We start from the raw sequence: 24,628 nt of genomic DNA, 5'->3' as shown, positions 1-24,628 counted from the left end.
ACTTTCAGGCATATTTCTTGATATCCTAAAAAATGTCCTATAATTTGACTGCAAAATCCAAGCAATTAAAACTTTATCAGCAATGAATTTCATCTCTACACTTTCAAGGAGTGAGCAATTTCACAATTCCAGATATATACACATGGTTTGATTTCTGAGAAACATCTAAAACGCCTGAATTTGGAACAGTAGAACCAACTGTTGATCTCTACAAGCTTTACGAACAAGTTTCAGTCCGTTCTCAGGGCTTCATACGTTGAAAACTAACTGTGAGACGCTGCCGAAGCAGCCGACTAACTCCAAACTATATTAGCGACTGAAATCATATTTTAAATTGATAACCACCCTCTATTTGCATTCCACCGGTATTATTTCTAATTAGATGGAGGCGAGCATGAGATTCCTTTACTTTATTCTGCTTTTGCGACAGTTATAAAACCGATAAAAGTTTCGTACTTTATACCTACGCTCCGGAGCTAATTCAGAACTTTTCGAATTGGAGTTTTCAACACCTCAGCTACGGTTTTCTTGATACGAATTTAAGGAATTATGAACTAGTTGTCTGAGTTGTGAAATAAAATAAATGAAACTAGATAGGAACATTAAACACGGTGAAATAAATTACAGTTCATGCTAGATTCTTCATGATGTGGTGAAATGAGAGGAGATTTTTCTGGAATTTCTTCGTACAGTCTTGGATCTTCAACTAAAATACATCGAAGAACTATGATTTTTTGAATAATATTTGATTGAAACAATACCCAATTTATTGAATTCAGTAGGAACATCTACACATTTCGTGGACATCAAGTTGAAGAAAAAAAAATTCCATTGAGATATCGACTCCTACGAGAATATATTTTGAATATATATATTTTGAACCAAACAAAACTTCAATGTCAAAATATTTTATTACTCAACATATTCTCCTCTTAATTGAATACATTTATTGCAGCGAACCTGCAACGTCTCTAGACCTTTAAAAAAAAATATTTCTTCTTGAAAACCAGACCTCCACAGCTTTTATTACCTCCTGGTTGGAAAAAAATTTACATTTTAAACTTTTTTTCAATTGAGGAAAGAGATGATAGTCGGATGGAGCCAAATCTGCTGAAAAAGGGGGGTGCTCTAGTAATTCAAACCCTAAATCACGAATTTTTTGCATGGCAACATGAGATTTGTGTGCAAGGGCGTTGTCCTGCAAAAACATAACACCTTTGGATAGCTTTCCGCATCTTTTCTCTTTAATTTTATCCCTTAGAGTGGCCAGTAATGTCGAATAGTAATCTCCAGTTATTGTTCTACCTTTATCCAAAAAATCAATCATGATTACTCCATGGCAATCCCGAAAAACTGAAGCAAGAACTTCTCCAGCAGATTTTTGGACACGAAACTTCTTAGGTCTTGGAGAACCAGAGTGTCGCCATTCCATCAATTGTTGCTTTGTTTCTGGATCGTAGAAATGTACCCAAGTCTCATCCATAGTAACAATTGGGTTTAAGAAATCTACATCGTTTTCAAATCGAACACAGATCGAACGCGATGCTTCTGCCCTTGCACGCTTTTGGTCAACATTCAAACATTTGGAGATCCTTTTTTCAGCAATTTTTCTCATGTCCAAATTGACGTGATTATGATGAACGCGTTCTTATGAAATATTCAGTGCTTCAGATATCCGTTTTAGCCCAATTCGACGGTCTGATAAAATCATGTCATGAACTGCATCGATATTTTCGGGGACTAACACAGAAACTGGCCATCCCGATCGGTCATCATCTTCAATGGAAAATTAACATCTTTTGAAGCTTGCAGTCTAATTTTTGACGGTCGCATACGAAAGACAGTGATCACTAAGGGTATTGAACATATCTTCGTGAAGCTGCTTACCTCTTAACCCTTTTAAATACAGGTACTTGATGAATGATCGATAGTCCAGTTTTTCGATTTTCACAATTTCGATGGACATCTTCTTTCTTTTAATTGATTGCGTAACTCTGGTTTAATTTTTTGACCTCAGCCATCACACTGACACCTCTAATGAGTCATTGTTCGTTGATATGGTAACGCAATATTTTTTCATGCATGGAGCTGGTTTAGGCAAACTAGATATCAATACATCCTCGTATCTGTCGACAAGTGGCATTATTATCACTGGCGTCTTAGGGTGTGAGTATCTCCAACTGCATGCTGGCCACCAAGACCTAAGTTCACCTCAGAAGAAGATGTATCTTCTCCAATGAAGTATTAATAGTTCAATAATCTCCTCACCTAAGAGATCACAAGCGTAACCCAGGAGGTATCAGCTATCCCTTTGGCCCTTACAGTCTACAATCTGGATCAATGGCGACATTGTTAATGAGTATGAATTGAAACGTACTTCCATTTGGAATTTGAAGAGGATTCAAGCAATCCTCGTTGACACTCTCGACGCGAGTGTTAGGTCAACATGTTCCCCAGTCAGAACCTATTGAAGCTTCAGACACGTTCCTGTTTTCCTCGCCCAATACATCCTCGTATTCCAACTTTTCTTCCAGGCGGTCGCGATAAATAACATTTCTCTGTCACGGAATTATAACGGCATTCGAAGGGCATCGTCATGGCCGGCTATTCATAATGAAACGATGATCGTAAACCACGAATAACGAGGTCATTTCTATTCAGGCTGTTTTTCGAATTGTGCCCCCTCTGCCCCAACTCCAGCAGCGCCTGGCACATGCCCGCCTACTAGAATTACTATTCCGTGCAGTTCTCGTACATCAAATGGTTTCATTATATACAGGATGAGAGGCTTTCAATTCGAACCCGGCGCCATGGAGCGCGGGTTATCAATTGGCATTGATGAGAATGGATCCATTTTTTTCCGTCGGTTTTGGATGGGAATACGCAATGGATTGCGTTGATTCGGCGTGCAAAAAAGAATGATTGCTGGATGGGGAATTAGGATGCATATTATGCAAGACAATCTGTGCGTATTGACGGAAGCTGCTCAGAATTGTGGGGCTTTCTGCATCATCTATATTGAAAGGGATATTGTGTTGTTTGTGTTTTTTGGTGCACCATGTTTTGTTCTCCTAAATCATTAATCCTTCTGGGTATTATTCATCTGTACAAATCGATGAAGATGAGACTTTATGGTGCTGAGAAGTCATTTGTGGAGATTGTGGAGACAGATAGAATGTGGGTACGGCAGAGGATATGGTTTTCATCTGATCCAATAAAAACCTCGTCTTGAAAGAACGAAGGAGATACTACAATCGTTTTTACCCGTTTTAACTGACCCCATCTTTTTGAGAATTTTTCGGAAGTCAACTTTCGAGTCGCGTATCTTTCAGGAAAATCATTGAAGATATAAATGTCATACATATCCTGAAAGAGCAACTCTTCTTGATATAAATCTCAAGATTTCATCCATCTCGGCGCAACCGTTCATTATCATCATAAAGTACCATAGAAATATACCATTCGTTGCTGTATCCCGTTATCGGGAATAAATCTACAAAATGACTTCTTAGGGCTACTTGCGGCTGTGTGCCCTCCTGTGACTGAAGAGACCCAACCGTGACCTTCAGATCCTTCCACACTCCGGGCATGGATAGTCACCAAGCAGATCTGGCCGTCGCTGTATTCTTCTCGAGTCTCCATTATAACTGTGGACCAAAGACCTACACTGTGATCTGTCTAACGCTAGTTGTTCCCATTTTTGATTGGCATAAACTGATTTTAGGGATTGATGTAATGTGTCCTTAAAACGCTTATGCTGGCTTCCTGGTTTCCGGGCTCCCTCTGTCAATTCGCCATATAGAGATATCTTGGAGAGTCTTGTGCGTCTTGCATCCTCAGGATGTGGCCGCTCCATCTGAGTCGGGCCCTCGTTACTTTAGTCTCAATTGTTGTACAACTCCCGCGTTGCAAGACTTCTGCATTTCAAACTTTGTGGAACCATCTGATGTGCGTTATTCGTCTTAGATGACGTTTTTGCGTTTGTTCAAGCTGTTTAATATGTCGCCTGTAGGGCGTCCAGCTTTCACTTCCGTAAAGAAGCATTGAGAGGACCACTGCTTTGTAAACAGCTGTCTTGGTCTTCAGATTGAGGTTGAGATTTTGAAACACTCTGACCTAGGTCTAGGTTAGCCCTAGTATTTATGAAGCTTTCCAAGTATTTGAACTGCTCGACTGTTCTAGAGTTACATTCTCCAGGCTGATATGTGTTTGAAGGCTTTATGGCGGACTTACCAGGATTTTGGTTTTGTCGATATTGAGTCCAAGGCCTAAAGCTTCGTATATATGTTTATAGGTGTCTAGCATTATCTGTAGATCCTCTGGACTGCTAGCGGTAAGTGCGCAGTCGTCTGCATATTGAAGTTCCGTAATAAACTTTGAACGGGTTTTTGCTCTGAGGCGCTTCAGGTTAAATAGGCCTCCATCAAATCTGAATCTTATTTCAACACCTCTTACAGGCATACTTATATCAGCAATAATGGAGACAGCTATGGCGAAAATATTGGACAGTAAAGGCGCTAACACACAGCCTTGTTAAGAAATGGTCGGTTGTGGAGCCATTATGCTGTATTCAAGCGGTGTTGTTGGTGTAGGCTTTTATACACTGCTAAGAATTTTTCGAGTACTCCAAGTCGTCCCATGATTTTCCATAGCGCTCTCCGATTCACCGAGTCGAAGGCCCTACTTAAATCGAAGTAGGCTCTATAGATCCTTGATTGTTGTTCAGGGGCCTTCTCTTGCAGCTGTCGCAGTGTGAAAATTAGGTCCACCGTACCACGAAAGTCTCGGCGAAACTGTTCTTTTTTGACGAATTCTCAAGTGAAATTTGCAATTTGAAAAAAATACCATTTCGAAGATGAATCTCTAAACGAAAGGAGATAGGTTCACGAAATTGCTAAAGAATTGTAACGAGGAGCAATTAGCAGTATTCTTTAAATTCTAAAATTTTTCTGAAAATACTACTGAAAGAAAAAACGAATAATACATAAATTGTACTGAACCAATCACAGAGCTAAAACAGGGTAATTCCCAAAGAACCCGAACGAATTCTGTCACTCGCAATAAAATATTGATGAGACCGTCTATATCGATTTCCTCCCTCAAATGAATAATCGGAAAGCCCCATCGCACCACCAACCCTTCAATTAATTGCCTCAATTTTTTTCAGATCCATGTCTGGTCCATTACTGCATGAAAGGCAGAGAGTGCGTGGTGACAAAAGATGGTCAGGCGACCTGTCAATGTGTCCGACAGTGTGCCATGCATCAGAGGGTGGTTTGCGGCTCGGACGGTCACATCTACCCCAATCATTGCGAGCTACACAGGGCGGCTTGTCTGACGCAGTCGGCCATCAGCATTGAAAGGGGGGTCCATTGTGTCAAACACGGTAATTTAAATCAATTTGCGCCCGTTTGAGGCGCTATCGTTGGTCGTCCATGTGGACTGTAACGAATTCATGAAGAGCGATACCTTAGGAGTGACGGTTGATTGGAGTGTTTATTGGGTTGGCAATAATTTCCCCAATTTCGAAATTTCCGATTTGGATAGCCTTTTTTCAATTGAGTTTGTGCCTATTTTCTGTTTTAGTAGGGAAGCCAACGAAGCTAAATGAGGATTGACTAGTGCGTCGAGATTAGATGGTGAAAAGAAAAAAAGTTTATATGGGGTGATTTCCTGTCAAAAATATTGAAAAAAGTCAAATGAAGAGATAGGAAAGTCCCTCATATCTCCACTACTGAAAACCAACTAAATTTTGGTCAGTGAAAACACGTTTAATAATGAGGTGGCGCTTTTACTTACTGTCAATACAGAAAATAGCAAGAGATAAATTAATTTTTTCTTCGACCTGTATAAAAATGACATTTTACGTACTTTATTTCCGAAAATTAGACTATTTTTGAAGACTTGTACATTTCGTCCTGATTCACTTTTCGTCCAGCTGTTCGGGGTCTGAATGTTGGTGTTCAGTAAAATCAAGAATGGATAGTGGTAGCTATATGGATAACAGTAACACTTGATCAGAGCTCAAGGAATTGGCTAGATGAGGCCATAAAACGGATAACTTCTCACCTTTAAAAATGGTATGTGAGGTCGACGAAAATATTTAATATGCACCTTGGCAAAAAACTGTACATATTACTCTATACTGTCTAACCTGCTTGCTAACCTAGGCTGCGTCTCAGCTATCAATTTGCAGGCTCGACTGTGATAGACAGTTTTTAGTCGATGCACTTTTATTCGGAAACAAACACTTGGACGAAACTGTTTTAGTTATCCTAAAGTGTCTCAAATGTGAAATGAAAATCGATTGATGTGGTCGTTGGTACAATATCCAACGTATATGTAACGAGCGCCACAAGAGGTCAATATGTGACCTATGATCTATTTCCCTCTTTGATGTACAAAGCTTAATCCCCCATCTGTGCCACAGCATTTAATTCATAGGTTATATGAGCGAGTCTAGGATGCAGCATCTCTCTGTTATTATCAAATAATAATAACCAGAACGGTAAATTGAATTCAAATAATCCCCGGATATGTAGATTGCGTAGGTACATCGTGTGTGTTTGTGCTTCTGTTGCATGAAATGTAAATTAACCGTTTCAAAGCCTCGAACGACTGTTATGGAATACGTTGATTATTATTTCGCGACAAAATTGGCATGTGCAGAAAGAAGCTCGGAATCTATCGATATTTCAATGTTCCACAACAAATATGAATTTTACATACAATGACCCAAATCGATAACATCTTTTGGCCATTTGTATGGAGATACTCCTGTAGAATCCTTAAGTGTACAAACGTACAAATGGGTGACGTAACTCTGATCTTCTGCGAACAGTCATATGGTAGGGGGAGTCCGGGAGACTTGCTGAGGTAGGACTCTTGAACCACCTCAAACACAGTGCGCAAAAAAATTACCGCACATTCTGAAAATCTCAATTTTAATGGAAGTTAACTTTACATTGACTTTATAACTTATTTTTTATGTTCTCTCGGAAAGGTTTTGTACGAAACAAGACACATTAAATGGAAGAAAAATTCAGGATTTCACCGAATCTCATGTGAAAGAAGAGAAATGAACAATTTTCAAAATACTGAAATGCTGATGAGTGATTCAATACTTGGTATTTTCACCCCTTGCGTTAATTACAGCTCGGCAACGACGGTTCATACTCAGAATGAGTGATCTTAAAATGTTCTGATTTAATCCTTCCCAGATTTCTCCGAGTTGGATTCCTAAGTCATTAAGAGTAGCTGGATGATTTTCTGAACTTCTCAGCCTTCTATTGAGATTGTCCCAAACCTGCTCAATCGGATTGAGATCTGGACTTCTTGCTGGTCATTCCATTCGAGAGACTCCAACCTCTTCAAGGTACTCCTGAACTATGCGCGCACGATGAGGTCTGGCATTATCGTCCATAAAAATTAAATTTTCACCAATGTATGGGGCAAATGGCACTACATGCTCTTCGAGAATGTTCCTTATAATCTTATCAGCATTCATAGCTCCATTAACAACGATCACCAGGTCTGTGCGAGCAGTCAAAGATATTCCACACCATACCATAATCAATCCTCCCCCGAAACCAGTAGTATTCAGGAAATTGCACTGAGCATATCTTTCATGTGGACGTCTGTATACAAGGGATCGTCGATCCCAATGGTAGAGGCAGAATCTAGACTCATCTGTGAAGAGAACTCTTTCCCAATCGGCCTCTTCCCAATGGATATGCTCTCTCGCAAAATCCAAACGCGTCTTTCGATGGGCTGGGGTAAGAGCTGGGTCCGCGACACGAGGCCTTAAATCATATTCTCTGAGGCGATTTCTTATTCTCTGAGTGCTAATTTGCACCTCATGAGTTTGCTCAAGCTGAATTTGAAGGAGGCGAGCGGTTGCAAACCGTTGTCTCAACGAAGAAACTCTCAAGTAACGTTCTTGAATGGCAGTTGTTATCCGTGGTCTACTCTGTCCTGGTCGTCGGACATTCATACCTGTCTCCCTGAATCGCTGCAACATTCTGAACACACTTGTATGGGAAACTTCAAACCTTTCTGCAATTTATGTGTATGTCCACCCTTCTTCTCGCATATTTGAATATCAGACATGTGAAAATAAGTAAAGTTTATTTATTTTTTGTACAGCTTCAAAGAGTCTGGCAAGAGTTTTGGCCCATGGTAAGTGTCAGTCACTTATAATATAACTTCAGAATAATATTCTTCAAAACATATATAAAAATCAGCCATGTGGAAATAAGTTAAGTAACACTTATTTTCAGTTAACTTTGCCACCTGGTATCTGCCCAGGTGTCACTAGGCAAGCTCCACAAGTTCACAGGTATTCAAAGCACATGAGACTCTACTGAGATCCTAAAGTTTCATCTGTGTGAAAATAAGTTATGTCTTACTCTGATATGTCACTTCGTTTCCCTCCATTCGAAATGCGTAGTACATCCTGTACAACTCTGGATTGACCCATGTCCGCTTTCGACCTCTACAGCGAGTCGGTGACGGTGAACATGACAGAGCAAATGGCCCTTTGTAATCTACCGTAATTACCTCTGGTACATGAGAGCAAGCAACGTTCGATCTCATTTCACCCGCGCCGTTCAATAGGACCACGTGTAAGTGTAAATACGCGGCTTTGGCGCCTATAAAAAATGTCGGCTCGGCGATGAAAGCTAGGTCGGCCCTCTGGAAAAAGGTCATGCGATTCCGAGGCAGCAGCGTTGATGAACTGCTGTATCGACATCAAATGCGATGATGAACTATCCGAAAAGGCGGAATTCCCTTTTGAGCGCGGAGTTTGAAATTATGCAATTTACGGCGAATATTGATTCGCAGCAGATCTCAAAGGCTCATCAGCCTGAGAAAAACGAAAAAACGTATCAGAGGAATTATTTTTCGAAGGAATTGATAAAGCGTTCTATGAATTCCATATGGTCCATCAGTATGAAGTTATTAAGTGAGTAACATATAGGAAATAACACCCAATATCAGTTTGTTCATCACAACAATTTTTTAAATGTAGATTCTTGAGGTCAAAAGAAACACTTTTTACCTATAGGTACCATTTTTTACGATTCGGACCTGATAAAAAGACATAGCCATTTTAGGTTCATAATAAGCTGTGCGACATCTGTGGATCTTTTAAACAGAGTCGCCTTCAAAGTACCCAATATTACGAATATCACAGATATTTTTTATTTTTCAACATCAAATTACACAGAAACGGCGAATTATATGAGAAAATATGCAGAATACTTTCATTTTGCAAAACGTTTAAGGCCTGTTTGCACCAATACCCCTTAAAACGAGTACTTAACTAAGTGTCGTTTAAAGTTAATGGACGCTTAATTTTATTCCCAGTTGCATGACTGTGGCTTAACAGAATTTTAAGTGAGGGACCCTTAAGTTTTTATATCTAGTGATATTTCTGTTTTTTATTTTGGTGCAACTTCATCCTAGTCCAATAAAGCCATTTCATTGGTTGGCCGGTTGCCGATGATCGTTGTCATTTCATTTAACCTAACTTTATTGTCCTGTCAGTCAATTTCAAGTAAACTATTATATCAAATATCAAAGAGTGACAACTTTTTGTTGCTGCATTAGTATTATTATTGATAATGAAATGATTTGTCAAACAAAAGGTACTTGACGTTATTAGAAAACCACAGCAGTTCTGCAGCCAGTTTATGAGTTCAACAAATTATTTAAGGTTAGAATCCCGCCCTTGAGTACCTAAGTGGTCATTACAGGAGCGCTTAAATTTAAGGTTAGCTTTAGCCATTCAAATGTCACTTAACAGTTGGTGCAACGTAACTTAGGTTAAAAGCGTTAATTTTGAGGGACACTTAACACTAAGTATGCTTGGTGCAAACGGGTTTCATTCCATAAAACCGTTTGTGAGAATAAAATTTTTTTATGGTTTTTCAACAGCCTGTATCCCAATTTTTCAAGTTTCGCAGATACTTTTTAATTTTTGAATATAGAATAACTCGAAAATAGCGCATAAAAGGACAAGATATAAAGAGTACACTTTTATTCTACAAAACGTCCAAATATTCATTAGATATATAGTTGCTCAAATTTTTTCCGTGACGAAAAAGCAATGAACATCTTTCAACTCTGAAAGAACTCTTTTGTGTTTCAAGATATGAGTAAACATTTCACAGTTATTCGACAATTTTTAAAATCCCCCTGTGTAGTAACCAACCATTCAGTATGATATAAAGTAATTACTTAAAATCCCTTTTTTCTCGCTCAATATTTGATTCAAAGCCTCATTTCGGGTTTGGTGTACACAAATCTATATTAATCAATCGTTTCAGGCTCTCAGGAAAGGAAAACCCTGAAACGAATCAGGGAAATGAAATTAGTTTCTTTCGATATAAAATCGCGAGCTTCGAAATTAATATTTCATGTTTCCTGGGGTGATTGCAGGAGGCTGGAGAATTTTTCCTATTAATCGGGAGATTTTGTTGAATATTTCGAAATATAAAGGTACTCGTGAGCATAATATAGGTTCAATTCAGAACTGGAGCAAGTGAAAGCGCGATCGGGTCAAGAAATTATGTAGGAGCACAAATTTACCCTGATACATACAGGTCATAGATGGATTTTTGGGAGGACAATAAGTAAGAAACCTTATGAAAATCTGGGAAATGATATGATAATTCAGGTCGAGAAAATGCTCGTCATGTATCTAATGGTGAAAAATATGAGTTTTCGAACACGCTAAATCTATTGCCAGCAATTTCGGAAGCCTATCTCCCTCCGTTTAGATTTTTATCTTGGAAATGCCATTTTTCTAAAATCGAAAATTTCAATCTGCGATATCTCCTGTTATATTTATCTGATCCAATTGGGATTTCCGGTTCTATAATCAGCTTTGCCTAGGCTTCTACCCTAGCACAGAAACTCGATTTCGAAAATCTCGATATTTTGGGTCAAAAATGAGCAGAGGGTAAGACCATCTTAAAATGACCAATTTGCTACTCTGTCTGGAAATCAGGATTTTCTATTACTTTCCTAGGATATGGAGTGCATTGAAGTTGTTTTGAAGATTCTAGAAAACCAAACAGAGCACTCCAGAGAGCTCTTCGAAGTCAACTCGAAAATGAAAGGTGGGAATTCAAAAAAAAAATTATTTTCTCCTACGCAGTGGCTGATATTTGAAATTTTCATAGAAAAATATAGGTTTTCGAACACGCTAAAGCTGTTGCGAGCAATTTCGTGAACCTATCTCCTTTCGTTTAGATTTCATTTTTTTAAAATTGCAAATTTCACTTGAGAATTCGTAAGGACCGAACAGTTGTGCCGAAACAAATAAAACCCTGAGATTTATCACAAGAAGAGTTGCTCTTTCAGAATATGTATCACATTTCCATCTACGGTTACTTTTAATGGCAGATAAACGACTCGAAAGCTGAGCTTCGAAAAATCCTGAAAAAGATGGGGTCAGTTAAAATATCCTCAAGACCGAACGGTTGCGCCGAGATGGATGAAATCTTGAAATTTTTCATAAGAGGAGTTGCTCTTCCAGAAAATGTTTCACATTCAGAACTACGATAATTTTCCTGGAAGATACGCGTCTCGGAACTTGACCTCCGAAAAATTACCAATAAGATGGGGTCAGTTAAAACATCCTCAAGACCGAAAGCTTTCACCAAGATCAATGAAATTTTCAGTTTTATTACTAGAAGAGTTGCCCTTTGAGAATATGTATCACATTCAGATCTAGGATGAGTTTCTTGCAAGATGCGCGACTCGAAAGTTGACCCTCGAAAAATTCCCAAAAAGTTGGGTTCAGTTAAAACTCCTCAAGAACGAACGGTTGAGCCGTGGTGGATGAAATGTCGAGATTTGTCACTTAAAGAGTTGCTCTTTTAGAGTATGTTTCACGTTTGAATCTACTATGATTTTTGATTTTTCTGCTAGATACCAAACTCGAAAGTTGAAGAATGGAAAAATTTGATTATCTGGTAAACTTTACCCACCCCTAACGCCTTGTTCCATAGTTCATAGAATCGAGGAGCTGTCACTTATTCATCCAGATCATAGATAACTAAATTTCAATTTCTGTCGCTCGAAAGCGATGACCAGCAGTGCAGCTGAAAGAAAAATAAACGTGCGGTCTAGGCTGGGACACGCTGGCGGAATATTCATTAATGGACCTTTCACGGATGAGTTAAACGAGTGGTTTCTCGATTTCAGTGGATGTACACCGGACGGGGGGAATTTAATTTAGGGGCGAACTCAGAGGCCGCATTAATTAATATTCATAAATTCCGTAGGAGTACCTAGTAGGAATGAACATCATCAATTCGCGGCGAGGCATGGCACGTTATTCAACAGGCATTTACAAATTTCCGTCGCCGTCAAGAATTTCTGTCCCGGTAATTTTTGCAGACAAACATTGGGGGATGATCGGTGAATATTCTGCCCCCGTCGCGATCGAGGGAAGGTCGGCGGGACTGGCAGAAGAACGCCGAAAATTGTGTTTAGCTTATCCCAATTTTATGAGGCTGGTGTGACTGGAGATTTGCAATTTAAACAGCCTTCCGATGAGATTATTCCTGTCAGGTCTGATTCTTCTCTCAGCAATTGGATGGTTTTTTTCTCGTTGAATCATTAAACGCAGAATACTTTTAAAGGCGCTTTAAAGCTAACAACGAATTGATACTAGGACTAGGACGTCAATTTATCGAAACACTTTTAGAATGAAGTGTAGGTACTTGAAATGTTCACAGTTTATGTTCTGTGATATACGAGGATGTATATTGATATCTAGTTAGCCTAGACCAGTTCCATGCATAAAAAAATATTGCGTTACCATAGCAACGAACAATAACTCATTAGAAGTGTCAGTGTGAAGTTTGAGGTCAAAAAAGTAAACCAGTGTTAGGCAATAAATTAAAAGAAGGAAGATGTCCATCGAAATTGTGAAAATCGAAAAATTGGAGTATCGAGCCATCATCAAGTACCTGTATTTAAAAGGGTTAAGAGTTAAGCTGATTTACGAAGATATGCTTTGTACCCTTGGTGATCAATGTCCTTCGTATGCGACCGTGAAAAATTGGACTGCAAGCTTCAAAAGAGATAAATTTTCCATTGAAGATGATCACCGATCGGAAAGGCCAGTTTCTGTGTCAGTCCCAGAAAATATCGATGCAGTTCATGGCATGATTTTATCAGACCGTCGAATTGGGCTAAAACGGATATCTGAAGCACTGAATATTCCATACGAACGCGTTCATCATATAGTTGACGTAAATTTGGACATGAGAAAAATTGCTGTAAAGTGGATCCCCAAATGTTTGAATGTTGACCGAAAGCGTGCAAGGGTAGAAGCATCGCGTTCGATCTGTGCTCGATTCGAAACGATGTAAACTTCTTAAACCGAATTGTTATTATGGATGAGACTTTGGTACATTTCTACGATCCAGAAACAAAGCAACAATCGATGGAATGGTGACGCTCTGGTTCTTCAAGACCTAAGAAGTTTCGTGTCCAAAAATCTGCTGGCAAGGTTCTTGCTTCAGTTTTCAAGGAGTAATCATGATTGATTTTTTGGATAAGGGTAGAACAACAACCAAAGAGTGTTGAGGTGTTTTGTTTTTGCAGGACAACGCCCCTGCATACAAATCTCATTGTGCCTTGCAAAAAATTCGTGATGTAGGGGTTGAATCACTAGAACACCTCCCTTATTCACCAGATTTGGCTCCATCATACTATCATTTCTTTCTCCAACTGAAAAAAGTTAAAAAGGTTGTAAATTTTCTTCCAACAAAGAGGTAATAAAAGCTGAGGAGGTCTGATTTGCAGAGCAAGAAGAAACATTTGTCTTAAAGGTCTAGAGACGATTCAGGTTCGCTGTAATAAATGTATCCAATCAAGAGGAGAATATGCTGAGTAATAAAATATTTTGACATTGAAATTTTGTTTCTATAGTAGGCTGAGAATTTTTCAATATATCCTCGCACAGATTCAGAAATCAATCCACTTAGGGACTAGGTTATTTCTCGAGAACTACCGGTGGTAACTAGATGATATTTGGTACCAAAAACCATTAGAAAATCGTAAAATCAATAATTTCAAGTCCCTTTTTCTCATCAACTATCTCTTCATTTTTGTTCGAGTGACAATTTTGATATCCTCAAACTGACTATGTTGCTATCCTAAAACTTTAATAGATGCTATCCTGAAAGTGAGGGATACTGTCAAAGCGTTCCAGACAGTTATAAATGCTAAATCCCGCGAAACGTTTGATATTGCAATGACTCTATTTTGACCCGAATTTCAAAATGATTGGATAATAATTCGCCCTCGAAATGCATAAAAATTTTACGATTATTAAAAAGTTCCAACGGAAAAGCGATTCCGCGACTTTTATGCCCAATTGATGAAAAATTCCAGACGAAATCGCGAATATATGACGGTTGTAAAATACTAAAAAATGTATAAATTGTGTGCATAAAATTCTTCGCTGCGAGTGGTCTCCGGATATTGGATTCAATATGGAGGAAACTACACGTTTTCCTGTTCACTCAATCGATGAACTGCATCGAATATGAAGGATCATCCTCCTGGACGTCAGGCTGAAGAAGAAAATATGAAAAAAAAATTTTATACCATGATGAATTATAACATCATCAAAAGAAAATTGGAAATATTTAATTGTTCTAATTGCAGTTAACACAAATTCAGATTCTTGGTGAAACACAAAAATTTATCCAGTTCTTTGATCATGTGTCGTAGAGAAGATCCTACACTGACTATTTCAAAGTTGAAGTAATGTGTGATTTCTATGAATACATGCATAGAGAAACTGACGAATCTGAGTACGGGCTATATTTTAGATTTTAGATATGAGAAATCAAAAACATCGACTCAACCATAGATAATTATAAGAATTCAAATTTAACCTTGATGAGTGACAGAAGAAAAATGCCTTCTTAAACCTTATAGTAGGGTAAGATTATTCGTATTTAGATTCAAATATAATGAAAAAGCGATCGGTTAGCAGCAGAGATGATTGATTGAGATGGATGCCAACGACCAAACTCTGAGAGCCGAAATGAATTATAGATCACCTGATCCGAACCGAGTTCCTGAGTAATCAGTACCTAACTTCGATATCGATAACAATTTCAGAGGATACCTGAATTCTTTATGTGAATTCGATGTATCATAACGTCGAATCGGCTATAAAAAGTACATAACGAAAAATTTTCAGATGGATCCGAATCAGTTTTCTCCTACATCTATTGAAACTGAATCTTCATCCAGATGGTTTGAATTTTGGTGTATACTTTCTCGAGAAGCCTTCAAAGCGCGTTTCTGAAAAAATTAATCCACATTGATCAATTACAGAGCCGTTTTCAATGGTACACTCTGTATACAAAGTGAGTCTTTGACTCGTACAAATATTTCAACGGTAGATTCTTGAAGTCAAAAGAAATACGTTTTTCCTATACCATTTTTTCCGATTCAGCCCTGATAAAAAGATATAGTCCTTTTAAGTTTTCATAATGAGCTGTATTACCCCTGGAGAAACAAAATAACCTTTAGAATAACTACTTGAATCTATGACAGTACACGTTTGTGGATCTTTCAAACAGAGTTGTATTCATCCAAAGTAGCCCTGATTAAAGGATACATAACCTTATGATTTTTCATAATGAGCTGTGCTAACCCTGGAAAAACAAAACTACATTTAGAATATCTAGCGAAATCTGTGGCACAACACATCTGTGGATCTTTCAAAAAGAGTTGCATTCGGTCAAAGTACCCAATTTTCCGAATATCACAGATACTTTTCAATTTTTGACCCATTATACGAGAAAATATGAAGAACTCATTTTACAAAACGTTCAAATATTCATTAGATAGTTTCAAGAGTTGGTTTCTTTTAAATTTCAGTATTTTTATGGTACTTTATGGTCATAATGAGAAAACTGTTAGACATCGGTGATATCTTGTGTTCGAAAAAGAGTCATTGAATGAATGAAAATTCCGAAATTCATTTCATTCGATGAAACCGTTCGTGAGATAGAATTAAAAAGATACAATCTGTACAATCTAGTTTTTTCAAAACCAAAAAAAAATTAACAATAGAAATCTCAATGTGAGCCTAATCAAACCCAACCTAACATAACCTAGGACAACCTAACCATTGAAGTGATCTTCTGTATCAAATTCAGTCAAATCTATTGACTCCTGACCTGCCATATTTTTCTATGTAATCCAAGTATAAGAGATATTAATAAGTTAATGGAAATAATATAAGGTTTGAGAAAGATCCTGCTTTTTTGTGAACAAAACTGTTTCACTCATTTTCAAAGGTTTAACTCGAAAAAATGATACAGGGTGACTCAAGGAGAGGAGAAAAGTAATAAGAAGCGAACTACTCTCCCGAAAATTCGAAAGCTTTCAATGACTCTATCCATCTCATTTTTCACCTGATTACTCCATATTGACTCTTGAGTATATGTTCAGCAACCCTGTATACATTGATAATACGACTGAAATTCGCTATCAACTTGCCCCTCTCCGACTCTATCGTACACCAGCTCTTCATGAAAAATTCCAGCGAATTCCCATGCCGGGCCATACATTATGCATTCTATAATTTGTTGTGTGTTCCAGGAAGAGGCTGGGGACCTACAGTGGACCATAGCAATATCTATTTCAATAATTCACCCCTGTCAACGCTTGCATCGGGCACGAACAGCACCAGAACCCCGGTCACCGTTACGGTGGACAGCGTTAAAACTCAGGCCACGGTTAGTGCTCAAGCTTTGTTGTTTTTTTTTGTTGTTTTTTTCGCGGATGGTGTAGCGTGAATATAGAGGAGACAAGGGGACGGAAGGATGAGGGCTTCTTGGTTTTTAACTGATTTATGTGGGTCGCGACGGTTGAAATGGGGTTGAAGATCTAGGATTTATATGGAGAAAACATGCATGTGAATTTTCTAAAGGTCTATGATACAAAAATCAACTCCAAAAATACTCTATGGATATTCTATTTGAAATATTATGGTTATATTTGCCAAGGGATAGAACATGGGTACATTCATTCATTCATTCATTCATTCATTGTTGTATCCCGTTACCAGGAATAAATCTACAAAAAGACAAAAAAAAATTTAAAGGTGCGAACAGACTTGTGATTTCTTAGGGCTAGTTGCGACTGTGTGCCCTCCTGTTATTGAAGGGACCCAACAGTGACCTACAGATCCTTTCACACTCAGGGCATGGATAGTCACCAACCAGATTTAGCCGCCGCTGAATCCTTCTCGTGCCCTCATTATAACTGTGCACCATAGATCTCCACTGTGACCTGTCTAACGCTAGTTGTTCCCAGTTATGATTGGCATTAATTGATTTTAGGGATTGATGTAGTGTATCCTTAAACCGCTTTTACTGGCCTCCTGGTTTCCGGGCTCCCTCTGTCAATTCGCAATACAGAGCTATTTTGGGGAGTGTTGTGTCTCGCATCCTTAGAATGTGGCCGCTGCATCTGAGTCGTGCCCTCGTTACTTGAGTCTCAATTGTTGTACAACTCGCGCGTTGCAAGACTTCTGCATTCGAAACTTTGTGGAACCATCTGATGTGCATTATTTATCTTAGACGACATTGTTGCGTTTGTTCGAGCTGTTTAATATGTCGCCTGTAGGGCGTCTAGCTTTCGCTTCCTTAAAGAAGCCATGGGATGACCACTGCTTTACAAACAGCTGTCTTGTTTTTCAGATTGAGGTCGTGATTTTGAAACACTCTGACCTTTAGCTTCCAGAATGCCCGTGATGCCGAATTGATACGGTTGTGTATTTCCGTGTCTAGGTTAGCCCTAATATTTATGAAGCAATTCAATCCACCAAATCTAGGAAAGCTGCTGGTTTCATCAGGAGGTACGAAATGCGAAAGTCATAGGAATTTTAAAACGTGAAAAGGATTCTTCTGATCCTAGTAGTTATCGACCCATTAGTTTATTGAGTATTTCTTTCAGAATTTTAGAGAGGCTAATTCTTTTTAGGATTGCATCGACTCTAGGAGACTCGTTTCAAAATTGTCAAGGGGGTTTCGGAAAAATAGAAATTGCTGTGATCAGGTTTTGAGCCTGAGATTTTAATTTTATTGTCTCATATTTTTCTGCTTTTGCTTTTTTATTTCAGATGAAATTTTCTGGTTTCCTGAAGAAAGCTGCCTGGATTTTCTTTTTCTTCTAGGAAAGGATCAATTTTTGCAGTGCGAGATGCCCTTCAATATGAATTTTTTTAGCTCATTTCGTAAACAGTTTTATTTCTTAGAAACGCAAAATTGTTTGGTACCCTAAAACTGTATTTTATATGCTTATACTTTGATTTTTGTGAAACACTCAGATAGACTCCTGATAATTGTCGAAATTCTTGTGTAAGAGAAAAAAATTGACAGAATCTCTACACCTATATCAGATTACCCACGCTATTCCAAACAAGCTCAGTGTTCCTAATTGAAATTTCCCCCGCAACTCGATTAACGTCTGTATATAAACCTTACACCGCAAAAACCCTCCGATTTCAGACTTACGAGGCAACGACGTCAGACAGCGATGACGTCAACTATTCCGAGAATGAGATAGAGGACGAACCCAATGACAAGGGGGAATTGTACTACGACAAAGAGGACTGCACCATGCAAGAGTACGAAATAATGAAAGTAAGTCCATTCATTAACAGAGATACATTCCGCCAACTATAAATAACTTCCAGGACAACTTATTGTTGTACAACCATGCCAGGCTGATGTCGCAAGATAATCACAGCAAGGATTACTTGGTTTCCATTATGTTCTCCCATTATGATAGGAATAACAATGGGAACCTCGAGGCCACGGAATTGAATGAGGTAATTTTTTTAAACTTTCGTTACGGCCATGTTCGCATGTTTGGTATCTCGAAAATGGGGAACGTTTCTGGGCATTTAGCTCTGTTGCGCGATATGGAGGGGCCATTGTTCGCTGAAATGCTAATTTTACGTTCAGAAAGACTCGAATATATTATTTAACTTTTTGAACCTTCGACAAGAGGGCTTCCCCCATCATTAAACTGTGGAAGAAGTTCACGACTGAATAATCTTGCGTTTCGATATTTTTCTAGACGTCGAGAAAAATCATGATTTTTTTGATCGAGAAGGTCATGAACATTCAAGTTGAGGTAGCTATTTCAGCTGTTCAGTTCCTGACTACTGCAGATTTTGGCGAGAAGAGGATGGAACTCCAGATCACTTGTTGACAGAATACCTCTCGTTTATTGAGATTCATTCATAATTGGGGAGCTTTATGGCCTGTTAAAAGAACTCTCTTTTTAACCATTAAAACCCCTTGGAAGGTATCTTTGTTGTACCTGAAAACAAAACTTGTATTATGCAGGGTTCGTATCGAGTACTATCTGACCCTAAAATTTCGCTTCAAAATATCATATAGAATCGTTCTTTAGAAATAACGACTATACGCGAACAACAGCGGCCAGGTTAGGGGATGAAACAAGACGGCACAGATTCCCCCTGAGTATACACGCCAGCGGGGTGCTTCAGCAGTAGGAGTGGAACTGAAACCGGGGAGTAAGGGATGAAGGAAGTTCTTCGCCAATCCAATGTGCGTTCTGCACCCCCTGAGTATCCACGCCAGCGGGGTGCTTCGGCAGTAGGAGTTAAACATAAACTAGGGAGTAAGGGATGAGGGAAGTTTTTCGCCACTCCAAAGTGCGTTCTGCACCACCTGAGTATCCACGCCAGCGGGGTGCTTCGGCAGTAGGAGTGGAACTTAAACTAGGTAGTAAGGGATGAAGGAAGGCTGAAGTTCCAATGATATAAAAAAAGGCGGAGTGTCGACTCACCTATGGTTTCGGTAGGCCACTTGCACTCGTAAATTTTCAGAAAAAAAATATCACCCAATACCGTGAAGAACAAAGAAAACAAAATTATATTCTGAATCGTAGAAAAAAGAAACTCAAAAGAAATCATCTCATAAAACTCAACGGCAGAAAGATAGTTTTGACGGCGAACGGCACTATAGCGATGTAATTAATCATAAGTCAATCGTAAATGAAGTGACCTGCGGGGGAACATCTGGTTTTATACCCACAGGGGAGTGCGGAAATCAGATGTGTCCCGACTGTCAAAATTCGGTAAAATTTGCGTCGATGAAGTCTTAATTTCGACTTATCTGTGCTAGCGAACAAAAAACACGGTTATCTTCCAATTCAGGATGTTTTATACGGTGCGACATCGTTTTTCAGAACTGAAAACGGAATAAAAACGGTGCGGAATGATTACAATTCCGAACGATGTCGGAATCAATTGGAAACTGAAAATATTTCTCTCCAAAATTAATCCAAAATAAACTTTCTTACAATGAAACTTAAAAGATTATTCTAAAATGAGGGTGCATTTTTTGTCAGAAAAATATACGTTCATTACATTAGGTACTCTTACACTATTTCACCAGTCTTTTCGTTATCGATGGAAATTTTGAAGCGAGATTTCAGAGTCAGATAGTACTCGATAAGATCTTCAACAGGAAAATCGAGGTGTTGGGTTTTCGTTGGACCAGACTGTATATTATAGGGTAAAGTATCAGCAGCGTTTTGCTTCCAATGGAATGAATATTTCCAACATATTCCAATACAATATTGAATGTCACGTAAGCGTCCGCAGCTTGGTGATTAGAAGCGTCGGCTCAGTATTTCGCAACCGCAAGGTACTGGGTTCGATCCCCGGCTAGAGAAGAAATTTTCTAGTCTATACGGGTACGGGCCACCATTCTAAATTAACAGTGCTGTGCCTAGAGTGGCGTAAGGACACAGTAACAAAGCACAAGCGGAGCTTCTGAGGGGTATTTCGGTACCTGGAGAATCAGGACACTATGAATATGAAAATATGAAAAAATCACTCAGTGAGTTGCACCATAACGCCAAACCTGGATCCATTGACTAGTAAGGTTGAAGCTGGATGTGAAGTTATCATAATACAGTTAGCACCCTGCTCGTAAAAATTCTTCAACAAACTCCTGAGCGTCCTGCGAGGGATTCGAAATATGTAATGTCATATCTATGTAATTTCAGACATCCCAATTTAATGTCCTAGAATTCTTCCTCGATTCATTCCGTGAATCCCGTTTTACGACCACCAATAATCAACCCCGCACTCGACTGCGCTAAAGCCAGAACAGAAATGCCCCGAACTACGTTCCTCTTCATAGAGAAAACAATAATTTAAATTTTATAGGCCAGTTATCATACCCTCACTCTCCACTACCCGACATCATTCCGTCCGGCTGATATGATTCAGAGCCCCTATAAAACTCCCCTTTCCGACAATCCCCCCCGAAGTAGATTAGTGCTCTCTAAAATCATAATTCCAGATTGCCGTGCAGGAGCGTTTGGACAGTTTGAGCGGGGGTTGTTCCCTGTCCAACATGATACAGTACGACGATGCAGACAACGACGGCAAACTGAGCATTAACGAGTTCTACGTCGCGTTCAGCAAGCTCTACAGTAAGTAGTTATTATTGTACGTTTCTCCTTGTTGTCGTCCTCTCGTTCTATGGGTGTTGCGCCACTTGGGGTTCGGCGGTTTGATTAGGGGGGATCTTCGATTAGCAGGGCGTTTTAGTTAAACTGCGAAAAAACAGTCTAGACGGCTGGGGGCGATCTCCGAGCGAATGTACGGGGTTGAATCGTCCGCGATTTTGGGATACTTGAATGAAAGTTGACCTGAACGTGATGGACTGTGAAGAATAGGATCCACAGATGCCCACAAACTAGCCATGTAAGCAAAATATTATCCACTGGTCCCAACTTTTCGATGACTCAGACTGAACAAGTACCTCTGAGCTCCTCTAGATTGAATTTGAGCACACCAAACACATAAGGTTCGACCATGCGCACTTGTGAATCTATGAGGATTGATATAAGAGAATAAAGAATAAGGAGAATAAAGAATAAACAAATGAGACCCAGCAGAGCAACAAAAAAGTAGGTAATGGTGTAGAATACGAACAACTACAGAGGATATCACAAATCTAACAATAATGCTAAAGCATATACGAAGTGAGTCTTTGACTCGTACAAATATTTCGACAGTAGATTCTTGAGGTAAAAAGAAACATTCTTTTCTTATGCTACTTTTCCCGATTCGGCCCTGTTAAAAGGATAAAGCCAATTTAAGTTTCCATAATGAGTTGTGCCACCTAAGTCGAAACAAGATTTTTTTAGAATAATGAGCTAAATCCATGACACTACACATCTGTGGATCTTTTAAAGGAAGTTGCATTCAGCCAATTTTCCGAATATCACAGATATTTTTTATTTTTGACCAAATTACATTATACGAGAAAATTTGAATACTTTTCTTTTACAAAACGTTCAAAAATTAATTAGATTCATTCATCATTGCTGAATCTCGCTACCGAGAATAAATCTACAAGATCAGACTATCGGTTAGATCAAACTTATAATTTCTTAGGGCTACTTGAGACTGTGTGCCGTCCTTTGACTGAAGAGACCCAACCGTGACCTACAGATCCTTCCACACTTTGGGCATGAATAGTCACCAACCAGTTCTGGACGCCGCTGTATTCTTCTCGAGTCTCCATTATAGCTGTGGACCAAAGACCTCCACTGTGATCTGTCCAACGCTAGTTGTTGCCAGTTATGATTGGCATTATCTGATTTTAGGGATTGATGCAGTATATCCGAGCTCCCTCTGTGAATTCGTCATACAGAGCTACTTTGGGGAGTCTTGTGTCTCAATTGTTATACAACTCGCGCGCTGCAAGACTTCTGCATTTGAAACTTTGTGGAACCATCTGATGTGCATTATTTGTCTTAGATGACGTTGTTGCTTTTATTCAAGCTGTTTAATATGTCGCCTGTAGGGCGTCCAGCTATCGCTTCCGTAAAGAAGCGTTAGGAGGACCACTGCTTCGTAGACAGCTCACTTGCTCTATAGATTGAGGTCTTAATATTGAAGCACTCTGTCCTTTGGTTTCCAAAATGCCCGTGATGCTGAATTGATACGGTTGTGTATTTCGGTGTCCAGATTAGCCCTTGTATTTATGAAGCTTCCCAAGTATTTGAACTGCTCGACCTGTTCTAGAGTTTCATCCTACAGGCTGATAGCATCGAACTTACTATCATGAGTTGGGTTGTTTGAATTTTTGTTTTTTTTTGGGCTAATGAACTCGAAGACGAGAGTGATAACTTGTGTTCTAAAAAGATTCACCAAATAAATGAAAAACTATATTCCGAAATTCATTTCCTTCTATAAAGCCGTTTATGAGAAAACATTTTGTTTTGGTTTTTCATCAGTCTGTATCTTTTAAAACAGATTCGGATTCGGAAAAAAGTGTTTTCAATGACCTCTAGAATCTCTAGGGTACTTGATTTGACAAGTACTCAAAGGCTCTCCGCGGGTGGACGCAGTCATAAACCGATCTTGTGCAGGAGTAGATCTTGGGCGTCCACTTCTCGGTTTTTAGGTCACGTTTCTAGATATCGATGGACGAGTGGAGATACTCAAAACGTCTTAGCATTATTTCGAAACAAATTTTCAGATTTTGAGTCGAAGTTGTTTGTAAGAACATAAAATAATATCTGATTCAAAAGTCCAAACGACAAGAACTTGCCTGAAACTGAAGTAATCAAATGAGGAGTAAAAAAACATGCAGCTATGAGAGAGTAAACATTTGATTTTCCATAAATGAACTTTTGAAATGTTTACAAAGCCGATCTCCTTGATACAATCTTCTTATCTTAAATCTGATGGACTTATGAAATTGCTGGTAGTCTTTGTCGCCGTTAATTTATGGACCATCCAGCTGGTTAAAAGACGAAACGAGAGCTTCAAATTATAGATCATCCCCCGTGTCCTCCCACTCTAAAACTGGGGCTTCACATTCAATCGACTACGATGTTGCGATCCATTAATTCTTCCTGAACATGGTCGTTTTCCTGTGAACCAGGCGGAATGATAAATTACCGGAATGATACGGCAATTTCAAGTTTGATGAACCTCCGTCGTTGCTGCTAGATTCTCCATTTAAAACCCATTACACCATATCGAACCTTACCGTTATTGGTGACTTGGTCTATCTGGAACGTAATAAGGGCTCTTGTAAGTTTTCTACTTGTTTCCCGTTGGATCGTAATGCGGTTTTATGTTATTGTAACTTGGAGCTCGAAACGATGGTTATGAACAGAAATTGGTAGTCCTGTTGTTCGTAAAAGTTTTATATTGTATTGGGGTTTCTGTTACGGGGGAAGACATAAAGGATTATGAATTATTATAGGTACTGTTGATATATTTCAAGCTACTTTTCTCTTTAAAGTTTATTTCTTGAGTGGTCAAATTTCAATCAAAATCTGTCAGCTCTGATGAGCGAAGTCCACATTGAAACCTACAATCTATAATATGTTTGGTGATGTTCAATGGATTAATAATAGACTAATTATGTCAAGATTCACTGGTCCATCTAGGCCTATGACATTTAAAAACATCACAACTTCTTATGACATCCTAAAACTTCTCCAAACTTGATTGCCCCCTCCTGTCGAGTTATACGTTGTTGAAATTTTCAGATTGTCTCGT

General features: G+C 38.9%; 1 protein-coding gene across 1 annotated transcript in view; it reads left to right on the top strand.

Annotated features, from left to right (window-relative positions):
- The window catches only part of LOC123309788 (follistatin-related protein 5-like), a 138,064-nt gene that overhangs the window by 84,769 nt on the left and 28,667 nt on the right, over positions 1–24,628 (top strand). Inside the window, exons 3-7 of the mRNA XM_044893058.1 lie at positions 5,168–5,386; positions 16,651–16,787; positions 18,564–18,698; positions 18,752–18,886; positions 21,402–21,534. Of these exons, the coding sequence (XP_044748993.1) occupies positions 5,168–5,386; positions 16,651–16,787; positions 18,564–18,698; positions 18,752–18,886; positions 21,402–21,534 (759 nt within the window). The remainder of the gene's footprint in view (positions 1–5,167; positions 5,387–16,650; positions 16,788–18,563; positions 18,699–18,751; positions 18,887–21,401; positions 21,535–24,628) is intronic.

This window comes from Coccinella septempunctata, chromosome 1 (genome assembly GCF_907165205.1).
Source record: "Coccinella septempunctata chromosome 1, icCocSept1.1, whole genome shotgun sequence".
Taxonomy (NCBI): domain Eukaryota; kingdom Metazoa; phylum Arthropoda; class Insecta; order Coleoptera; family Coccinellidae; genus Coccinella; species Coccinella septempunctata.
This window is presented reverse-complemented; position numbering and strand designations above follow the sequence as displayed.